Source organism: Lampetra fluviatilis, chromosome 11 (assembly GCF_964198595.1).
Source record: "Lampetra fluviatilis chromosome 11, kcLamFluv1.1, whole genome shotgun sequence".
Taxonomy (NCBI): Eukaryota; Metazoa; Chordata; class Hyperoartia; order Petromyzontiformes; family Petromyzontidae; genus Lampetra; species Lampetra fluviatilis.
Genome location: NC_136285.1, coordinates 7,191,169 through 7,213,011, shown reverse-complemented (window position 1 = coordinate 7,213,011; position 21,843 = coordinate 7,191,169). Strand labels below are relative to the sequence as shown.

General features: G+C 48.6%; 1 protein-coding gene across 1 annotated transcript in view; it reads right to left on the bottom strand.

Moving 5' to 3' along the window:
* LOC144934753 (rho guanine nucleotide exchange factor 3-like) overlaps positions 1 to 18,489 on the bottom strand; it is a 56,032-nt gene extending 37,543 nt beyond the window's left edge. The window contains exon 1 of the mRNA XM_078860865.1: positions 18,328 to 18,489. Within this exon, the coding sequence (XP_078716991.1) occupies positions 18,328 to 18,423 (96 nt within the window). The 5' untranslated portion in view covers positions 18,424 to 18,489. The remainder of the gene's footprint in view (positions 1 to 18,327) is intronic.
* Between the last annotated feature and the right edge of the window lie 3,354 nt (positions 18,490 to 21,843).

The window sequence follows — 21,843 nt, the reverse complement described above, 5'->3', positions numbered from 1 at the left end:
CGACGCGCATGAGAGGTGTGTGAGATGGGTGGGTGGGTGTTGTAAGCCAGGCGGATGAGAGGTGTGTGAGATGGGTGGGTGGGTGTTGTAAGCCAGGCGGATGAGAGGTGTGCGAAATGGGTGGGTGGGTTGCTTTGTGCCGGGGCGGATGAGAGATGTGTGAGATGGGTGGGTTGGTGTTGTAAGCCAGGCGGATGAGATATGTGTGAGATGGGTGGGTGGGTGTTGTAAGCCAGGCGGATGAGAGGTGTGCGAAATGGGTGGGTGGGTTGCTTTGTGCCGGGGCGGATGAGAGATGTGTGAGATGGGTGGGTTGGTGTTGTAAGCCAGGCGCATGAGAGATGTGTGAGATGGGTGGGTGGGTGTTGTAAGCCAGGCGGATGAGAGGTGTGTGAGATGGGTGGGTGGGTGTTGTAAGCCAGGCGGATGAGAGGTGTGTGAGATGGGTGGGTGGGTGTTGTAAGCCAGGCGGATGAGAGGTGTGTGAGATGGGTGGGTTGGTGTTGTAAGCCAGGCGCATGAGAGATGTGTGAGATGGGTGGGTGGGTGTTGTAAGCCAGGCGGATGAGAGGTGTGTGAGATGGGTGGGTTGGTGTTGTAAGCCAGGCGCATGAGAGATGTGTGAGATGGGTGGGTGGGTGTTGTAAGCCAGGCGGATGAGAGGTGTGTGAGATGGGTGGGTGGGTGTTGTAAGCCAGGCGGATGAGAGGTGTGTGAGATGGGTGGGTGGGTGTTGTAAGCCAGGCGGATGAGAGGTGTGTGAGATGGGTGGGTTGGTGTTGTAAGCCAGGCGCATGAGAGATGTGTGAGATGGGTGGGTGGGTGTTGTAAGCCAGGCGGATGAGAGGTGTGTGAGATGGGTGGGTGGGTGTTGTAAGCCAGGCGGATGAGAGGTGTGTGAGATGGGTGGGTTGGTGTTGTAAGCCAGGCGCATGAGAGATGTGTGAGATGGGTGGGTGGGTGTTGTAAGCCAGGCGGATGAGAGGTGTGTGAGATGGGTGGGTGGGTGTTGTAAGCCAGGCGCATGAGAGATGTGTGAGATGGGTGGGTTGGTGTTGTAAGCCAGGCGCATGAGAGGTGTGTGAGATGGGTGGGTTGGTGTTGTAAGCCAGGCGGATGAGAGGTGTGTGAGATGGGTGGGTGGGTGTTGTAAGCCAGGCGCATGAGAGATGTGTGAGATGGGTGGGTTGGTGTTGTAAGCCAGGCGCATGGGAGATGTGTGAGATGGGTGGGTTGGTGTTGTAAGCCAGGCGCATGAGAGGTGTGTGAGATGGGTGGGTGGGTGTTGTAAGCCAGGCGGATGAGAGGTGTGTGAGATGGGTGGGTGGGTGTTGTAAGCCAGGCGGATGAGAGGTGTGTGAGATGGGTGGGTTGGTGTTGTAAGCCAGGCGCATGAGAGATGTGTGAGATGGGTGGGTTGGTGTTTTAAGCCAGGCGGATGAGAGGTGTGTGAGATGGGTGGGTGGGTGTTGTAAGCCAGGCGGATGAGAGATGTGTGAGATGGGTGGGTGGGTGTTGTAAGCCAGGCGCATGAGAGATGTGTGAGATGGGTGGGTGGGTGTTGTAAGCCAGGCGGATGAGAGGTGTGTGATATGGGTGGGTGGGTGTTGTAAGCCAGGCGGATGAGAGGTGTGCGAAATGGGTGGGTGGGTTGCTTTGTGCCGGGGCGGATGAGAGGTGTGTGAGATGGGTGGGTGGCTGGGAAGGGTGAGGCATGTCTGGCCCTGCCAAAAAAGCAGATGGGATCCCTTCGCCAGAATTTTTCTTTTGTGTCTCGCTGCCTCCGAATCTTTGCGGCCAGCCGCAGACGAGACGCGGACTCGACATGCGGTACCTGCCCCACGTACGCCAGCCTCCGGGTCTCAGAGTCGGCACGTTTGTCTCACTTCAGGAAAATGATACCCCACGGTGACTCACCGCTGTCACCATTGTGATCATACAATACCTGTAAATGAACAAGCATGCTCTGTTTGTCAATCCACTGCTGGATCACGGCCTCCCCACAACCTGTGGGCCGTGAGAGAGGTAAATTTACCGTACTTCACCACGCTGGTCAGTGCGGGATTCTGAAATGCGGAATGATCGATTTTGCTGCCCTGCCCTCTACTGCCCACAAGGCCTACTGCACCTGCTTTTTGCGCGTAATGGTCACCCGTCCAAGCACTATCCAGGCTCAACTTTGCTTAGCTCCGAGCTCTGATTATTTTGGTCACCTTCCGGGCGATTTGGTCAAAATAAACGACTCTATGGCTTTATTTATGTATTTCCTGTTTGGCCTCCAGCATCATGCTCCAAATTGTCATCTCTCCAGCTGTTGCTCATTCCATCACAATAGCAGCTACCAAGTAACCTGAACCTCACATGCCCTACAATGTTTATCAGCAGGTAAGAGCTCTTCACCAACCCACACCGAATAATGCGGTGAAGTATGGTCAAATAAAACAAACGACAAAAAACCCCATGACAGGGACGACGGCGTGGGGAGGAAGCCCTTGACAAAAGGCTGTCAAGTACTGTGTTATATAATTCAAGCGGTCGATTTGAGGCCACAAGTCTGTTTTCTTCCAAGGGAGAGCCTCGGTGCCCGGGCGTTGTGCATAAACATCGACACGCCAAGGGGTGGGGTCAAAGGACAATGGTCACGAGATCTCCGAGTCATAACGTCAATCAGGCAAGTGACACCCGAACTTGCCCTGTTGGTTTCCCTTGGCCCACCCAGCCGAGTCTGAAGAACTGGCGTGGCCGGCACCACCGGGGTGATAAAAGCGAACAAAACGGAGCCCTGCGTTAAAACAACGACGACGAAAACATTCAATGAGTTTTACCTGGTTAATGCAATTAACAAAAAACCATATGTGTGGTCCCAATTAGGGCGATTTCCACCCACCCCAGCTGGGGCTCTGTAACAGAATTTACATCTCAACCGTCTACAAAGGCTGCGCGGCGAGGGGTAGGGGAAACTTCGTCTTTGTCTCCATCACCCTATAGGCTGCAGGGGCAAGTGCTGTTCGTGGCACAAATTATAAGACCCGTCAATTCAGCTGTAAATGAGTGCACGGCCCTGTTTATTCGCTGGACAAGACAAAGGCAGCTTTGGCTGGGTGTGGTGCGTCTCACACCACCCCCTTGTGTGCCCATGTGCCAGCCCCAGTAGGTACTCGGCAACTGCATATCCTAGTCTAAGGTCTATTGAGGAGATACACAGGGAGCCTTTGTCTCCGTGTATACGTACGGACGCGAATACATTGCCTTGAGAGGAGACCTCTGTCACCAATAACGGACGTTCATAAACCCGACTCCAACCCTGCCAGCACGCACGCACGCACGGGTTTGGCAAACTAAAATCTTTCACCACCGGACGCGGGGTAATCGTAACCACGCTCACAGCACACGGCTCTCGTCCAGGTGTGGTCTCAAGCGGGCTGGGACCGACCCGTCGATGAATCGACTGAAGATCACGCAATGACTTTGTATGTGGACCGATTGACTCGGGCTCCAACTCGCGGCTGACCCCACGTGATTCTAGATTTGAAGCTTTCGTGACTGCAAGGATTCATACTCTTAGTTCTTTCGGTAAAGTCACGTAGGTAAAAAAATTAAATATTTTTATTAATTTTAATTTCATTTTTTACCTACGTGACTTTACCGAAATAACTAAGAGTATGTCCCCACATGCTTGCCTCCTGAAGGTGGGAAACCCCCCATCAAGCCCCGCTACATCCAGGAACAGAGGTTACTTGCGTGCTGTCCCATTAGTCGAGCAATCGAACCGATCATTGGTAGAGTAATCTATTTACTTCAGTCATCCAATAAGCCAGCTCTAGTCTCAAACGTTAACCCAGAACTCTTAGAGCATTTCAAATTCTAGTTGAAGGTGGGGGGGGGGGGGTTACTCAGCCCATCATCGCTCCGGGGGTCGATGAAAACAAACGCGTACCACTTTATGGGGAAGTTAACAAAAAAAAGTTCATCGGCAGACTGCGCCCGCCAGAGGAATGTGGAATTTCCACCACTGGATCGGGGCTGTCAAAAGTAGATGAGCACCACTTTGATGCTCGTGTTGAGCAAAAAAAAAGATCTCTTTTTAAAGAAGCAGCACTTGAGTGAGAGAGAGGGGGGGGGAGACACGCACCAGGGTGGGATGGGCCCGACTATGCAAGCAGACCTGACGGAATGGCAAAGTGACTTTATGCGTGCAGACAGTAATAGAAGTCTGCACGCGATGCCTGCCGCCCTGACTTTCACGTGAGCAGCGCGGGTTCCGTCTCGCGTGACACCGACGCAGCCAGTTGCGCGTCCAAAAATATTTCCGAATTAAATGAAAATGTTCCACGCGCGCACATGGGGTGATCGCGCGAGCGAGCGCGCACGCACAGACGCGCACATCTTTTACCCCGCGTAGCCTGACACAAGGATCGGTGCCCGTGCGGTGAACACCTATTGAGGTGGACGCGGCTCACGAGGCAGGGGTGGTGTGGTCAGAACCACGCCGGAGCCACCTTTGTCACCCTCTCTGTGCCGAGTCCGTGTTCAAAGGTGTCCGCGATCGTGGCCTTCCGTCCGTTTAGCTCTGTCCGTGATATTTAATCAAGAACTCTGCATACTCCCTCCCGGTTGCATCAATTTTTTTGCACACCGGGCTACTCGTTTCGTGCCCGAGTTGGTCACGTTGGCCGTGTGACCATACTTCGTCAACACTCGCCGTTGCAGCTCGGTAAATAAAATAGGGGCACCGAGCCGCGCCAGTTAAAATAATCACTCGCCACTGAATGTATCCATCGAAAACCAGGGAATTCGAACCCATTTTTGCCGGGTTTGTAGAGGCAGCGGGCACAAATCAGCAGCACCATTCTGGCGCGCAGTTCACAGGCAAACGGGGAAAAAAGTCGGCAATCGCCAGTTTCAGTCTTTGCGCAGGTATTTTCTCAAAGTTGTGCAAACAAACGGCTGGCAGCTTGGAGTTTGTTTTTAAGCAAATGCACTTTGGCGACAGCCAGGGCCGTCTTGCCTAGAAACAAGTGTACACTCTGTTGTGCGTGCGTCTGAGCACGTGTGTGTGCTCGCTAACAGCACTTGCCCCAACATATGTTAAGGCTATATGGGGGATCTTTGTCTTGGTGTGCGCGAGGAGTGGTTGCACAGCGGTTAGCGCCAAGAACTCGGTGATCGGAATTCGATTCCCGCTCATGGCCAACACCAGTGACGAATGAACCAGTCCTGGGCCCCCCCTACGTCTTCTTAGCCTCGTGTGCCGTTGTGGCCTTCATAGGTGTCTTGTGAAGGGGTGTGCACACATCTGGAATGTGTGCGCATGATTTTGCCAGCCAAACACTGATACCATTAGCAGCCGCCATGATATGTGGGTCTATCAAGGTAGAGTGTGAAATCATCATGCACCTCCGGTTAGAAGAGTTGGCTACGTACGGTGCGAAAGAAGTTCAACCTACATCGGTGTAATTTTTTTTTGTTCAAATGATATTCACAAAATAAAAGGGAACAAAAGCTGAATAGGGCACAAGTAAGGATAGAGAGAGAGAGGTGCACGCTGGAAACTACACGCCGAGACAGAAGAGGAAGATGTGGGTTCGGGAACGCATGCAGTGTAGAGGCATCGTACTGCAAAAGAAGTTCAACATACATACAGCCATGATATATCCACAGCTGGGTGCTTTCCCAAGCCATCACCATCCCTCACCATCACAATTCACCTATCTCCTGCAAATGGGATTACTTCATCGCTGCGTCGCCTTGGTGGATGGTCCTTTGCAGTAAAACAAGCTGTGTAAATTCCACATGCCACTAAATGGTACAAATTGTACCGACCCTTGATGGATGAATTGGCTGCGTTGACTCACAATCCTTCCCAGTTCCCAGCACGAATTTCTAACCCGCAGCTAGACGGCGGCTGAACCAACTTATAAGTTATGTTTTACGATCTGGGCTTCTGCGACAGCATTAACGAGATGTATTGCCGACCTGTGAGTCGCTGCACCTTCAATGCACTTCACAGTTTATCCGTGTCTCCCTTCTCCCAGGTAACAAGCTGGGATTTTCTTGGCAGCCCGAAGCTGGGTTATCGCTTGCTGGCGAGTCCTTTATGAGGGCGAAAGTCATCTGTTTCCCATGCCGTGGGCTGCCAATTCTTTATTTCTCTGCTGTGGCACGGCTCATCCTGTGAGAAGGCTTGGCACCCAAGCAGGAATCCAGAAAAAAAAGGGATGACAATACGAGTGAAAGGTAATAGATGAAGAGGCAGAGGACGATTGTGAAAAACGATGGACTGGAGTGTAGGACGCACGATGCTGGAGAGGATCAACATGAAAACATCAGCAATAAATGGGATACAATGATGATGATGGACTGCTGCTACTGCCGTAAGTTGATGGACCCAGTGGCCTCAGTAATGGGGCTCCACGGGAGAAGCAAATAAGACACCGTACACACGTGGCACGCGTGTGATTCTGAACGTCATTATCGATAACCAAACGAGGTTAATGAGTGATGAGTGAGATTCATATCAACAAATGTTTTGGTTTGGTGGGGGGGGGGTGTCCCAGCAACCATTAAGAGTTTACTGGACCTCAGAACAAACACCCCAATAATTATCCGTGTAAAAATAGCATTGCTCTGGTGCAGCAGAACTATAAAATAAAGCGCTCATAAATTACAACAAAAACAGTGTTTATGGGCGTAACCACAGAAACCACACTAGCGGCGCCACAAATTGCTAGTGCCCTAGCACAGAGCGCGCAGGTATTTGAATTGAAGTGGCCCCCTGTTTAGAGCGCAACTGATGCTTGCCAGCCAGAGTTCGGTGTTGTTCCAGATAGTGGGCGTGACGTTACGGATTCTTGCCTGGAATCCAGTCCCACTCGTGTCTGCCCGCGACCGCACACTGGACACGTTATTTGGCCCGCCTGAGCAACAACGCGGTGAGCACGCGCCGGTATTACGGTCAGCGCGCCGGGACTCGCGATCCAGAGGCCGCCGGACCCGCTTCGCGCTCCCGGCGGGGCAGCTTCAACAAAGTTTCTTAAAACTCCCCTCGCCTGTGTCCACCCGGTAGTACAGATGGGGGTCCACCCCCACCAGCAGCAGCAACAACCACGGTTGGTCAAATCGGCTGCTCGCGTGCGGTGGGGTCCAGTGTAGGTATTCCCACCTTTTCCACGACATTTGGCCAGCGTGGACAAGTAGGCCAAATACCCTCTTGGAGGGGGCAATCTAGAGCTCCCTCTAGCGGAGGTTCTGCCCGCCAGCAGTGGAATGACACAATCAGGTCGTGTGCGGGAGCTCGATGGATTATTGCTACGCGAGACCGCCAGATTATTGTGATCTGCAAGTTAAGAGCTTAATTAGTTTTTATCCACACGCAGCAGTAGATAGAGCATGGTGCTGATGACGCCGCTAAAAAGCTTGGAGAGCTGCTTGCTCGGAATGACACCGAGGAACGCAACGATCAGGCGACGAACACCGCACGGACCAACGAGATTGTTGTTTTTTGTTTCGGCCCAGCGGCGGATAGTCCATGACCGACAAGGGTTGTTGGGGATTGATCACCCTGTGCCCGTCCTCAGTCGTGTTCGTCTCCGACCCATCGAGTGCTGGAGGCGATTGTCGTCCAGCACAAACAGAGCCGTGTGCAGACAGGTTTCCTGCTGGGACCCTCCCCACCGCCGGCCCCAGTCGCAGCCCCCAGCCCAACAAGGAGTGAACGCTTTCCTGGCACGGAGCTCAGGAAGGGCTGAGAGGGGGGGGGTAATTAGTGGCGAGCCACAAGAACACGGGACACACTTGCAGAAAGCACACGCAGCCAATGCGAGCGCGCGCCTGCGCGTGCACACGCCACGCACACGCATCGACACAAAAGGCAAACACATGGACGACTATTTGCCAACGCGCGTGTGTGTGCGTGTGCATGCCCATGCAACAACAAAAACGAGAAAGTTTATAAAAGTGTATGAACGTTTAGAATGCAGTCGCAGAGCTTTTCACAGACTTGCTGCCGCTCGTGCTGTTAGCGAACACCTATTGAGGCCGGCGGGGCGCATGAGGGGGTTGTGTGGCCAGCACCATACCCGGTCGCCTTTATCTTCCCAGTTCTGATGGCGACACACTGAGCCTGGTGCTCAGTTAAGGCTCAGTCGACCTGGGGGAGGCCGAGAACTGGCTCAAATATTCACCACAGTTATTGTCCGTGAGCGGGAATCGAATTCGGGTCGCCGGGTTTGTAGACGCAGTGCGCTAACCATTAAACGACCACTTCCCACTGCTCTCCACACACACAGAATGATCCCCCGTTGAGCCTATAGAGACTGTTATGGCAAGTGTTGTTCGTCAGCAACTTTCCAATGAGACAACAGCATACACAGACAATGGGTGGACTAGCACCGCTCTCAGACACATTGTTTTCCCAATATACATGTCCAAGACACAATAGACTTATTTTGGGCTGAGTTGACCTTTGTGGAAACCCACGCCAGGTGGACATACTTAATTCTCAATGGTAACACACTAACACCGGTACATATACATTATATCTTTTTTTTCAAAGGATTCCATTGGCATTCATGGTGACAATTCAAATCTCATTACAGAAGAGAAGCTGGATTGACTCTGGATAATGCTCGGATGGGTTACCACCAACCATGCTGCCAAATGACTTGCAGGGGACCGCACGGTGGGTACCAGAAGGCAGTGCAACAAAATCCATTGTTGTGCAGTACACCTCTACTCTTCCATAGCTACACTCCCCCTATTCACCATCCTGCACTGGTCACAAAAACGCTCCCCCATGACCCACGCTGACGTGGGGAAGCCTTCATCCAGCAGCGGATGAAGGCTTCCAGCAATGTGTTTGCCATCAAACCAAATGGCCTTTCCAGAACAGGTCAAAGGGGGGAGGGGAGGGCCCAAGTGCGCCTCCACTGACCGGCTGGCCGGCTAAGGCAGCGAGCCGCGTGACAATGGCAATCGTGGATGGGTTTTATTTTTTATTTTTAGTTTTTATGGCCTCAGCTGTTTGCGCAATCACCGAGAAGCAACAAAGCCGGGGCGAGGGACCGTTGCCAGTTTTAGGAATCCGCGAATTGTGGCCCCGTTCCTCACGTCCCCACGTCGCGTCTTGGCCTGCGCGCGCGGGGAAGAGCCTCGGTTCGATGCCCTGCCCCGTGCCGCACGCCACAAGTCACGGCTCGCCGCAAACATCTGGTCCGGTTGGGCCTCCCTTAGGTCAACTCAGCCTAAAGTGGATAAGCAAGCGCTGAGGGTTAGCACCAGCACCGAATGTGCAAAGGTTCGGTCGGATACGATGCAAACCGGCCCCGTAAAATTGCATTGGCAGATAATCGCAAACTCTGCTTGGCCCGATCGTCCAGGTGGGGAGAAGGGAGAAGGCTGCCCTCGACTTGTTTGTAATAAACACGCAGATACGGATCTGACTCGGTGAGAGAGTTGCCTGTGGGTGTACGGTCGCGAGCGTGATTGTTTGCCTCTGTGACTATGAATACGTCTGCGTTTATGTCTGCGCGAGTGCTTTGTGTGGTTGGCTGATGTCGGTTTTAGTGACGTTAGCCCGAGTCTGCAGATGAGTGTGCGTGAGTGTGTCCATGACTCTCTGTGTGTGTCTGAGTGTTGCACGTGGCCGTGCGTGTGTCAGCCTGGGTGTGCGGGGAGTGGTGGTGCAGCGGTTAGCGCTGCGCTACGAACCCGGCGACCCGGGTTCGATTCCCGCTCACGGCCAACACCACCGGCGACGATTTTTCTGAACCGGTCCCGGGCCTCCCCTAGGTCGACTCGGCCTCAAATGAGTACCTGGTGCGGTGTGTAGTAAACATCGATCCCCTGGGGAGACAAAGGCGGCCGGGCGTTGTGTTGGCCACCCCACCCCCTCGTGTGCCGTACCGGGCTTTATCGGTGCTCGCTAACAGCACTTACCCCTGCAGTCTGTTACAGGCTACATGGGGGATCTTTGTCTTTGTTGTGCGTGTAAGAGCGAGTCTGTATTATATGTCCTAGGGGAGTCGGGGCCATGGCCAAGAACACCCTTTTACGTCTGTAAATGTATAGGGAGTTAGTTGACCATACTTCACCACTGCTAGATGAGGGAGTTTGTTGACTTTACCACACTGGTCAGCGTGAGTTGAAGGCAGAAAGTATATCCGTTAGAGCATTGTACACAGTACAAGGGATTTTAATGCATGTTTTCCAAGCACACAGCGCCTGCAACCCGTAACACCTGTTATGCACGGTGCTCTCCCGTACCAAGCGATATCCAACCTTAAACCTGCTTGGCTGCTGAGAGTGTAGACGAGACCGTGGGTGCATTCCGGGTGATTTTGTCATCGGCATTTCTAAACACTCGTAAGCAAAATAGGAAATGGCCCCTCTCGTGGGAATGTGGAATTTCCATCACTGGCTCTGAGGCCACCAACGGAGCCGAGGGCCACCCCATTGCTTGTATGAGCCAAGGTCACGACACGTTGATTTGAATTCTTTCCGAGGACACCTCCTGCGGTCCAGCATCTCACAGTTTGACTTGACAAGTCGCTTTCCATCCGACCACAGACAACAACTGCACCGCGCTGTTAATTCTAGCCGAGTTCTGTTTAATTTCCACCACAGTAATGCTTTAAATGTACACCTCCAACACACCATGAGCTTTAGCAACCATCCAGATCTCGAATGGAGGAGCCCCAACTGAAACCGCTTAAACCTGCCACGAGACAATAGTCACACCAGTTCTCTCTACTTTTAGCAGCAACTCTGTTTGTGTTTGCCGTGTGTGTGTGTTGTGTGTGTGAGACAGAGAGAGAGGCTGTGGCCATCTGTCAAAAGTGTGTGCTCGCAACGTTTGGCAAGACTAACGCTGAGCAAATGAAACCCCAAACCCGCTGGCGTTTCTTTGTAACACAATATTTTGTCTGACAGCTGCAAACATGAGACCGTCTAGTATGGGACGCAGAGATGTGTGTGCGCGTGTGTGGGCATGGGGAGCGGTGGTGTCGCGGTTAGCGCTACGCTCCGCTACGAAACTCGGCGACCCGAGTTCGATTCCCGCTCACAGCCAACACCAGCGACGATTATTGGTTCTGGGCCTCCCCTAAATCGACTCAGCCTCAAATGAGTACCTGGTGTGGTGTGTAAACATCGCCACTGGGGAGACAAAGGCGGTCGGGCGTGGTGCTGGCCACGCACCTCCTCGTGTGCCGTGCCGGCCTTCATAGGTGCTCGATAACAGCACTTGCCCCAATAGTCTTTTAAGGCTGCACGGGGGATATTTGTCTTTGTGTGTGGGGCAGGGGGAAATCTTCAAACAAGGGCCCTTTCTGGTCTCATGTTACTCAACCCTGCGTGCTCTCCTTAAGGTTACAGCTTCTTTCTCAAGTCCTTTTTTTGTTACAAACGGGAGTTTTTGTAAGGGGTGGTTTTGCCAGACTGTTGTGCCTACGCTCCGATTTATCACGTGGAAGAAGAAGAAGAAAAAAAATGAAGTGTTGCCCAGTAATAATGTGTGCAGGAAACATTTTTCGAAAGCAGTTTAATTTGCTGTATGCAAGCAGCCAATATATTCCCACTAATGCGCACTGCAGATATCTGGATGGCAGCTTTCCTCTGGTAGCTAACCCAACGTGGATGTGTCCGTACAGAGCTGTGCGCACAAACGTGCAGGTACAATAAGAATTGGACGACATCGCATATCCGCCCCATACCAATTAACCGCCCACACCCAGATGCAGCATTTGTAGACCGTGTAACTTTACTTGGCTATGCTGCTTATATGCTTCTGCGTTGGCAGTGGTGCACAGGCACAAATAACACTCACATTCACCAATAACGCAACCTTAAAATAAATAAACATATAATATGCGACGTTTTGAGCAATGGTCCTTCTTCAGAGCACATTTTCTGCAGAGGTTCAACTATACGCCTACACCACAGTCCCTGGCTAGTCGGATATGCGACGTTGTACGGTGTCGTCATTTCGGTAAAAAATGTAAGGTCCAAACACTAAGCACCCCCTAACTAAACTGACTTAACACAGTGAGTTTTGTCCCTTCTGTTGACAAACGCATTGGGGGAATATAAACAGTAAACGATGCAAAGCAATCGTCCATACAAAGTTCACACTGCAGACGCTTCAACTTGTGTGCCATTTTTTTACGGGACCCATGCGCTGACTAACATGTGACTGGAGCGTAGGTCTCGAACATACAAAGGCCACATTATAGATCGGATCCACGAAAGTTGATATAACACAGCTGAGACTGGTTAGGCAGCGCGCACAGAGACTGATGCCAGCAGGTTTGGCAAATGTGTGCGAAGGGCTTATGCAGCGTTATACCGTGCAAGAGTTAAGCTTTTTCACTTCTTTTTTTTTACCTTTAAGACCAGGTGTCGGAGCCCTGAAGCCAAGCGCAGAGAGTTAAGTGTCTGGCATTTGCGTTTGACATGGCACATGCCGTCGACTGCATTTGATGTAGAAGAAAAAGCACAGATGCCCAACTTTGGCCAGATATACGTTCAACACAGATCATTGTAAATGTAGCGTCATATTCATATCCATCAATGCTATCGTGTATGTTGTTACTGCAGTGCATCTCGATGAGTTTATTTTAAAGACCCGTGTGTTTGCGTCCCATAAACACGTAAGTCTTTCAAACTCATTGAAATGGTGATGGGTTTATGGGTTTTTTCCATCACTCTCATTCATTTTTTCGTGAGAAAAGTGATTCAAATGTGTGTCTCATTTATTTCTCTCTGGTCTGCCATAGTCATGGAGAGGTTTCAACACTGGCTCGAGAACAAGCATCATTGGATTCTCCTCGTCGCAGTAACCACTGGCTGACCAGAGAGGAGTTCGTTGTTTTATGCGAGTTGAGTACGGCCGAGAGGAGGCAGAGTGGTTGAGGTGGGAGGCGTGGTGTACGTTTGGCAAAGCCAATGAAGGAGTGGGGGCCATTCTAAACCCCTTGTGGCCCTCTCGTCAATTCTCAACCATGGTGGGAAAAAAACCCTCTGGTTGGCACTTGTCCATGGTGTGATACAATGCAGTTACTTTCGACTAGTACTGTATTACCTTTTGCTCATGAACATTTTTTGTTAATAAACCGGATCAATTTGATCTGCAGATTTTTTTTTCCCCTTGGCCACGGTGACACAATTTTATTGCAGAAACAAATGAAAGTGCTGCGCCCCGCCGCAATGCAAACACACGAGCTGTGAAATTTTACGTGAGGAAGAAGAATTAAACCCCCCACCCCAGAAACACGCAAGCCAGCCAGCCACAACAGAGAGCTCAGGAAAAAGCCAGAGCCGCCACCCTTTCCTGAATGTCGGCCAGTCTGACCCCAGCGACACGGGGGCTGCTGAAATTAAAGTTGAAAAAAATATCTGACAATCCCAAGGGACACTGTGTTACTACTGTATTACGGTTTTGAAAAGAAGAAAAAAAGTATATTTCAGTTCTTCTTTAGAAACCAGTCCACCGGACTTGAACAAACACGTATTTTGGAAAACAATGGCCCAGTTCTTGAAAATAAAATGAACAATATGTAGTCGAGAGTGGTTTACGGGAAGCTGTAGTTTATTCTTTGGAACAAAACTAAAGAATAAATCCACCAACAAAGGGATAATGGTGGAATTTGTTTTTGTATATAGTGTGTGTATATATACATGCCTTTTTATAGCCAGTCAAACTCCATTTGACTTTCAAAATGTTGCTAACAAAAGCGATTTAACTATAACGAGAAAGGTTTTTATTTGATTTGGAATGTTTAAGCAGCACCAAAGGAGCGGCCCTGCAACCACTTGCTCACACGACTGCTGGCAGTAGAGGTCTCCACAAGCGGCAGCTCTAGAGAGGGCATTTGATTTGGCCTACTCTTCCACTCTACCCAGATGACTTGGGACAATGAACGCACTTGTGCTGTATGAAAAAAAAGAATAGGTTTTACCCTTTCTGGCAATAAAGCAGCGGGTGTTAAGATGGTCAAACACCAAATAGAAACCTTTTTGCAGAGAATCAAGTCTGCATTAACTGCACGTACTTATGGTGAACATTCAAACAAACATGCTCTGATAATAAATACAGTTTTCTCTGTGTGCCTATGTGTGTGTCTTTCTCTGTGTGTCTCTTTGTTATCTCTTTCTGCTTATGTCTGTGTGCCTATGTGTGTGTCTCTCTCTGTGTGTCTCTGTGTTATCTCTCTCTGCGTATGTGTCTGTCTGTGTGTCTCCGTGTCTGTGTTTTGTCTCTCTCTCAAATTTAGCAATCTTTGGAAGAACGTAATCAACCAGGTGACTGTTATGTTAGCCGACTCCCTGTGTTGTATTGCATTCGATTTCTAAGTTTACTGGGTTTGCTTTCTCTTTCATTTGTACCTGATGATGATGATTGCTTGTTTTGCAATCGGAACCTCGTATGCTATGATATAATTTATTTTTCTTTCTACGTGACTTTACCGAAAGAGCCAAAGAGTGATAAATGCAGTCTTTGAAACTGATTGGCCTACACCAGAGACAACCTTCTTTGTCACCTTGCCTCACCAGTGTCAGACCACAGAACGCCAAGAGGCGAACAGCACAAAGACAATGCACGCACTGCATCTGTCCGAGCTATAAATCAGAGCATTTATAGCTCGGACAGATGCAGGGATTTAAGAAATTGGCACCGTTGGTTCATCTGCCACGCCGAGAGATGGCATCGAACCGGCGACCTATGGATTGCAAGTCCAGTGCGTTGACCATTACACAGCGGCAACATCTTCCTTATAATTTATCGACGACTGTAATATTTGCCGTCTTCTTTCCCTTCATGAACGTCAAGAAGAATACAAAATCGGTTTAAAAGATGTTGACTGATTTGTTGAAATATATTTCGCACCATGAATGAGTTTTCGCGTAAATTGTATCGATCGGTGTATTAAAGGCTTCACACCTTCACACTGCGTTTTCAATCTTCAACTGTACTCCAGGTTGCAATGGGCTCTTACCTGGCTTCGGTTGATTCGAGAAACATGAACCAATTACATAGAACATATGTGAATGTAAAAAGAGTCATGTTTTGATTTTATACTAATCGATTAATCAATGCATCGTTACTGCAGGACAGTGCAATACACCTCTCATCCGCGATATTATCCGCACATTTACTCCACTTATCCATAAAAATCAATATTGGTTGTTGCGGATAAAAGGATTAATTTGCTTATGAACTCCACTTATCCGTGAACAATTTTACGGTTAATAGGACTAATGATGTAATTTCCAGAAGTGCATACCAGGAAAGGGGGCAGGCCAAGACCCACGCGGATAATCGTATGAATCTGCCCCTTCAACTTCACTTATCCACAAATATCCATAAATCTGCCTTTGAAAAAAAAATGCGGACAATCGCGGATAATTTAAGAATGGGGTCGTGGATAATATGCACGTATGTATGTTGAACTTCGTTCACACCGTACGTAGCCAACCGTGCTAATCGGAGGTGAGGAATAGGAGCTGCCGCGGGCCCCCCTGGATAATAAGTCACACGTGATAGGGCTGTGAGGAAGTGAAGTTAGGCGAGTTCACGGATAAGTGGAGTTGCACGGGGTAGGAGTGGCAGGGGGGGGGTGAAAAAAACAGATGAACAGCATCATGAAACTCAACACTGGTGCCCCTGCATTCATGCCATAGGCGTGTATTGTTGGGAGATCTCGTTTTAATAACAATGATAATATGGCTCAGGGCTAATGAAATGAGACACCCTCGTGTGCATGGTACACGTTACGCATCCATATTTGCACTCACGCGATGGTGACGTCGTGTGGCCGGGCACATAAACGTTTTCGCTGGCTTAGCGTAAACAGAGGGAATAAAAAACACATCTCACATTCGTCAAAAACAGGGGGCTCTTAAACGACAAGTTTAAGAGCCCTTTGCCGATGCATCCAGCCGTGTCACGGCCATGGAAGTTAGTTGACCGGTCAGTGTGGGTCGGTGAAGCAGGGCAGCCCGTCCTCCGTTCACATATCAGATTTATAACTCGCCGCTGATGTGAGCCGTGGACACGAAATCAAAACTCGGATGGGGGAGGGCCCGGTTTTACACCGCATAGCGCAGTGTGCTGAGCATTGAGCAACAGCTCTAGCCAATATATTTACCAACATTGTTTTTGTTGTAATACTCTTATATAAGCGCACAACTTTATCTGTGATGAACGCTGCACTTTCCGTCGTTTTCATGCAGGGGGCGCTGCAAACCCACGCGCTCCCTGCATGAACGACGGAGGCGCAGGGACAGACGTTCAATGACGTTGGAATCGATCTGCAGACGGCGGTCTTCTCAGACGGTCAGCAGCTCTACGTCGCCTTATCTCGATCCCGCAATCCCAAACAGGTGAAAGTCCGCATCGAACCGAACCCCCAGCAAGGCCATCTACTTAACGACGAGAGAATATTCACACGAAATGTCGTTTTCAATGAAGTCTTCCAGATGTAAAATGATAAAAGCTTTTAATGAAGAAATAAAATTATCTAATTCAAAACATAATTCAATTCAAAGATGTTTCATTTTAAAACTTCAAAACGGAGCATCGGGTGCTTGCGTGAATGCGTCGTTCGTGTGCAATTTTTTTCATGACTTTAAAACATTAACTCAATCTAAAATATAAAATACGTGGCGGTATCACAGCTTGCCACGAGCTTGACACAAAGCGTGCTGCTGTTAATGAAGATACGTCCTACGGATTGCGTGTGCCAACCCGGGGTCCCTTCACTCGATCAGACACCGGCCCTTGCACCGACACCTGAGTTGTTACCCACAGCATTGTGGCGTCACAGGCGTGAGCTGGTGTGCATGTGGGGTGGGGGGCAGTGGGGGGCGGTGGGTTGCGCCACTGAACCACCTGGGTTCACCCCGGCCACGGCTAACGTCGGTGGCGAATATCTGAAACAGGTCCTGGGTCTCCCGCAGGTCGACTCAGCCTCAAATGAGCACCTGATGCCAGTGCCGGATTGAGCTAGTGCGGGGCCTGTAGCATATGTTATAAAGGGGCCATAAATAAAAATATTTATATTAAAACACTTACATTTTTTACTTGCATAGTAAAGCAATTGTATTTTTTCATTTGCTATACAGCGAGATAATATGACAAATCGCTAACCTTAAATACCCAGTCGTTCATAAAAGTTGAAGGCAGTATAGTACTATAGTAATAGAGCAAGTGCAGAATCACTGAACAGGAATTCATGGTTGCTTGTGTTGCAATCGAAACGTCGTGATTTAATTTCTTTATTTTCTTCATTTTTATTTTTTCACCTACGTGACTTTACCGAAAGAACCAAAGAATATGGATCCTTACAGTCACGAAAATTTCAAATCTAGAAGGAATTCATAGCTTTAAAGCATTTAGCGCGGGGCCCTTGAAAGTGCGGGGCCGTGGCATTTGTAGCAGCTACTTTTGCTACTAGGATAATCCGGCACTGCCTGATGTGTGAACGATAACAAAAACAATCCCCCCCCCCATCAGAAGTGGAGAGACAAAGACGGCCGAGTGTGGTTGCGCCGTGTCGGCCACAATAGGTTCTCGCTAACAGCACTAGCAGCAATCGGAATCTGTATTCATACTGGAGGAATCCGATGAGCTCTAAAACTTTTTTTCGCAGTTGGCTATGTAGGTTAGGGGATTTTTGGTAGAATATTTAACACCGGTGGCGAGGTATGTTTAAAGTTTCCCAAACACACGGTGGGGATATCCCGGGTGAGATCAGCCAGAGCAGAATACCGGTAACTACACGACAGACCAAAAAAACAAACTCAACTACTCAACTTTTGATATTTTCCCAGGTAAGCTCTTTCTTTCAGAAGCGACTTGCCCACCAATGGTAACTCAAGGAAGTGGCTTATCATCACGTAGAAATATAAAGCGGCCAAATAACTCCTAAACGCATGTTGATCTCAACGTGGAGTGGAAACCCCGGAGGATCCGGAGAAAAATCCACGCCACCACGGGGCGAGAGAGAGAGCGAGAAGAGAGAGAGAGAGGCACGCAAACTCCAAATATACAGCAGCAGGTCATCAGCTTCGGGATCGAACCCACGGACCTCGTGCGTACCAGGCGAGGTGGTTAACATCTCGCCGCAAAAAGCAGGTTGCGACGTTTACCCGTTCCGCAATTATTTGTTGTCGCCGTGCCCCTCGCCACCTGACTTTGTGCATGCACCCCCCAAAACACCGCCCAGGGGGTCTCATTGACCAGAGCTGGCGTGCGCGCGCGTGCGTCCGCGTCCGTGCGCGTGCGCGCGCGTGCGTCCGCGTGCGTGCGTCCATGCGCGCGACACATACCTCTGGCGTTTCCCTGAGTGGGCAGCTGTGCTCTCTCTCCAGCAGCCCGATGCCCCGCTTGCCTCCCGTGTAGTGGGGGCAGTCCTTGGCCACCATGGTTGAGAATTGACGAGAGGGCGACGAGGGGGTTGAGAACGGTCTCCTCCTTTTGTTGGCTTTGCCGAACGCAAACCTAGCCCCCCTACCCCACCCCCACCCCCCAACTCAACCACTCAGCCTTCTCTTGGCGTACTCACATATAGCACTAACTCCTCTTCACCTTAGAGATGTCCCCTATTGTTCGTCCTTCGTCTCGCACTCATTCCCGATTGCCAGTTGGCACGAGCTCAGCACAACAAAGTCCAATCGGCTCAATGCCCTCTCTACTAACCACGTGCCAAATCTCACCCCCAACCGGCTTGGCCACTGTGCTGACTATGCAGACTCGATGTCTTCGCTAATGTGGCTTGCTGGCTTGCCCCCCGCTGTTAACAGCTTCTCAGCCACCTCCTTCGCATGCGCACTGCCTCTCGCTGAATGTCTGCCTCTTTTTTAAGTTTTGATCTGTGACTCTTCGGGGTTTGGAGGAGCTTGCGTGGGCCGCCTGTGTGGGAGGTGCTTTCTGGCCGGATTGGTGAATTGTTCGTTGTGAAACACGCCCTGTCAGGTCAGGCAACCAATTGGGGCTTCATCCACCCACAGAGAGAGACGGCTGCACGTCGATCCTGTCATTCTAAGGAAAAACCAGGGGGTGGCTAAATGGTGGCTTGAGGCGTTGGATGTGGTGAAACCCTGGCCCCCATCCCATCATTGTGGATCTTTGCCGATAAGGACTTCGTTGTTCCGTGCGTAGAAGTTACCTTAGACGTGAAGTTTGTGTCGTCTCGTTTATCAAGTCATATGCCATTGATATTAAACTATATACCAGTTGCTTAGCATGCAAATGCTGTGTTGGTAAAACTAAAATTTGTGCTCCTTTTTTTCGCCAGATAATTTCAGTTTGGGGGAGAAACGTCGGTGCAGTGTTTGGCACACTTTGCTGGCGATCTGAACTTGCTATTATTTCAAATTAAATGTTTTCAAATATATTGCTTGTGGTTGCATCGGTGTTTTTTTGTATTGATTGTTCAAAGCGTTGAATGACAAACAACTCCAGGAACAGGTAATTGTTCAGAATTTTTTTTAATAGGATAAGTATCAGCTGCTTGACCACGCCGAGACCGATTACAATCCGTAACAGTGTGCTCTACACTCTATGCAAAGCATTCCACGTCGCCCTTGGAAAAAAACACAGCGCAATGAGCTATACTTGGGAAAATAAACTTTTACATTTCTGAACAATAAAATCTCTAAAAGCTGTTGCCCAATAAATCAAATTCAAAAAGGTAACTCAAGCAATTGTTTTTACATTCGATTGAAAATATTCATTTGCGCCAACAGCATTCGTGATGTCACTTCGAAAATAGTTCCAGAGGCGCGGAAAATAAAAGCTCAAGGCCTTTGACCCTCCTGATTTTACAGGACTTCTAGGACCCACCAATTCTTCTTGGTTCTTTCGGTAAAGTCACGTAGAATGGAAATAATACAAATAAAAATAATATATTTTAAAACATAATATATTTAATAATGTTTTATTATTTTATTATTTCCATTCTACGTGACTTTACCGAAAGAACCAAGAAGATGAATCCCTGCAGTCACGAAAGCTTTAAATCGACCTACCAATTGTTCAGTATTCGCTGATTCCTTGAGGCAGTGGTTCTTAACCAGAGGTGCACGCACCCACTGGGGGTGCGAGATGCCCTTTCTTGGGGGCGCGTGAGACGTGGCCAGATTTTTTTCTAAGGTAAATCATCGAAACACAAATTAAGCATGAGCACATTATTTAAAAAAATTATAATTGAGAACCAAAGGGGTGCAAGGCTGCAGTAACAGTTATTAAGAACCACTGCCTTGAGGCATAGCTTGGTGTGGTATGCTGCGAAGATCCGGCAACTCGGGAGTGAGTGCCACAAGGTGAGAGACCGGTTGAGAAGCGTCGCTCTCAAAGAAGCCACACAACTCCAACCGGAGCGGCGTTCACGCTCTAACTGAGCAACCCTCGGTAGGGCAAGGTGCACGCCTTGAATAGGACGTTTGAGATGTGGTTATGAAGATGAGAAAACGCAAGAAAATTCGTCAATAACACTGGCCGAAGGAGAAAACGTATTTAATAGGCGACGTCTCAGGCTTTGGTGAAGAAGGGTCGTTGCTCAAAACGTCGCCTATATTTATTTTCTCTCCGCCTGATGAAGACCGCTTGTGTTGCGATGGAAACGTCGTGGGTTTTTTAAATTTATTTGTAATTTAATTTTACTATTTTTATCGTGCTTTTTTCCTTTTATTATTTTCTATTTCTTATTTTTATTTTGTATTAAAAATGTATTTTTTATCTACGTGACTTTACTGAAAGAACCAAGAATACAAGGCAGTGTTATTGACGAATGTGTTTTTTTTTTGCTATTGTTAATTGTGCACCGCTGCCAACACAGCTGTAGCAGCAGCATGACCACCAACTTATTTTCTTTAAACGAACAAGTGTGCTCAATGACCATTGTAAATTAGTAATTTTGGTGCGGTTGCAATTTTAGATCTACAGAGAGCATGTTCTTACTTATCTGTTGTATGGAATTCCGTTAAACCCGTGCTCTTGATCGCCACAATCATCCACGTGATTTGCTGGGCCTCCAGCTGTGTCTTGCAACCATTATTTATTTATTTTACAAAAACACAAACTCTTCAAACCCATGAGCATCATCCTCCGTTTCTCGGATTTGAAGAATCAGTCTTCTGCCTCGGCTTCACGATTGTGACCTGGTTTAACATTTTACAGTGCACGTGATTTTTGTTTTAAGTGTTTAAGAAAATTAATAGAAGTACATTTTAAATTATTAACATGTTTCGATGAAACGTATTACATGTTAAGTTAATGTAATGAAACGTAAATATTTAGGAAGTATTTTCAGTATGAAGGACATTCCTCTGTGACTAGGCCGGCTTCAGGAGCTTCTGATGAACTCAGAAAATGGGTTTTGCATTGCAACAATTTAATTCGGCTTTGCGTTTTTAAATGTTTAAGGTCCAATAAAATGTTTTATCTTTTCGGATAAAGATATTTAAATCCAGTTACTTTCTTTATTTATAGCCATTGTAATGTTAAATAAAAATTGCCATCTTTATGAATTCACATGTTATTCACTTTGGTCATTTTGCGTTTCCATAATAAACGTTTAAAATGTATATTTAAATGTACATAAACTTTAATCTCTCGGAAGTAATTTTACATTCATACGTAACTTTTGTTGCTATACTATTTAACACTCTTTTAAGTAATTTTGACTAAATATTAATAATTTAAAATTATTTTACAACAAATATTATTACAACGACATTTATCTACAAAGACATTTCATTGCAGCACACCTTTTCAGGTGTGTCCATCGCAAATTCCATGTCCAAATCGTTATTTATTTCGATCCCGGCTCTGCTCTTGCGGAG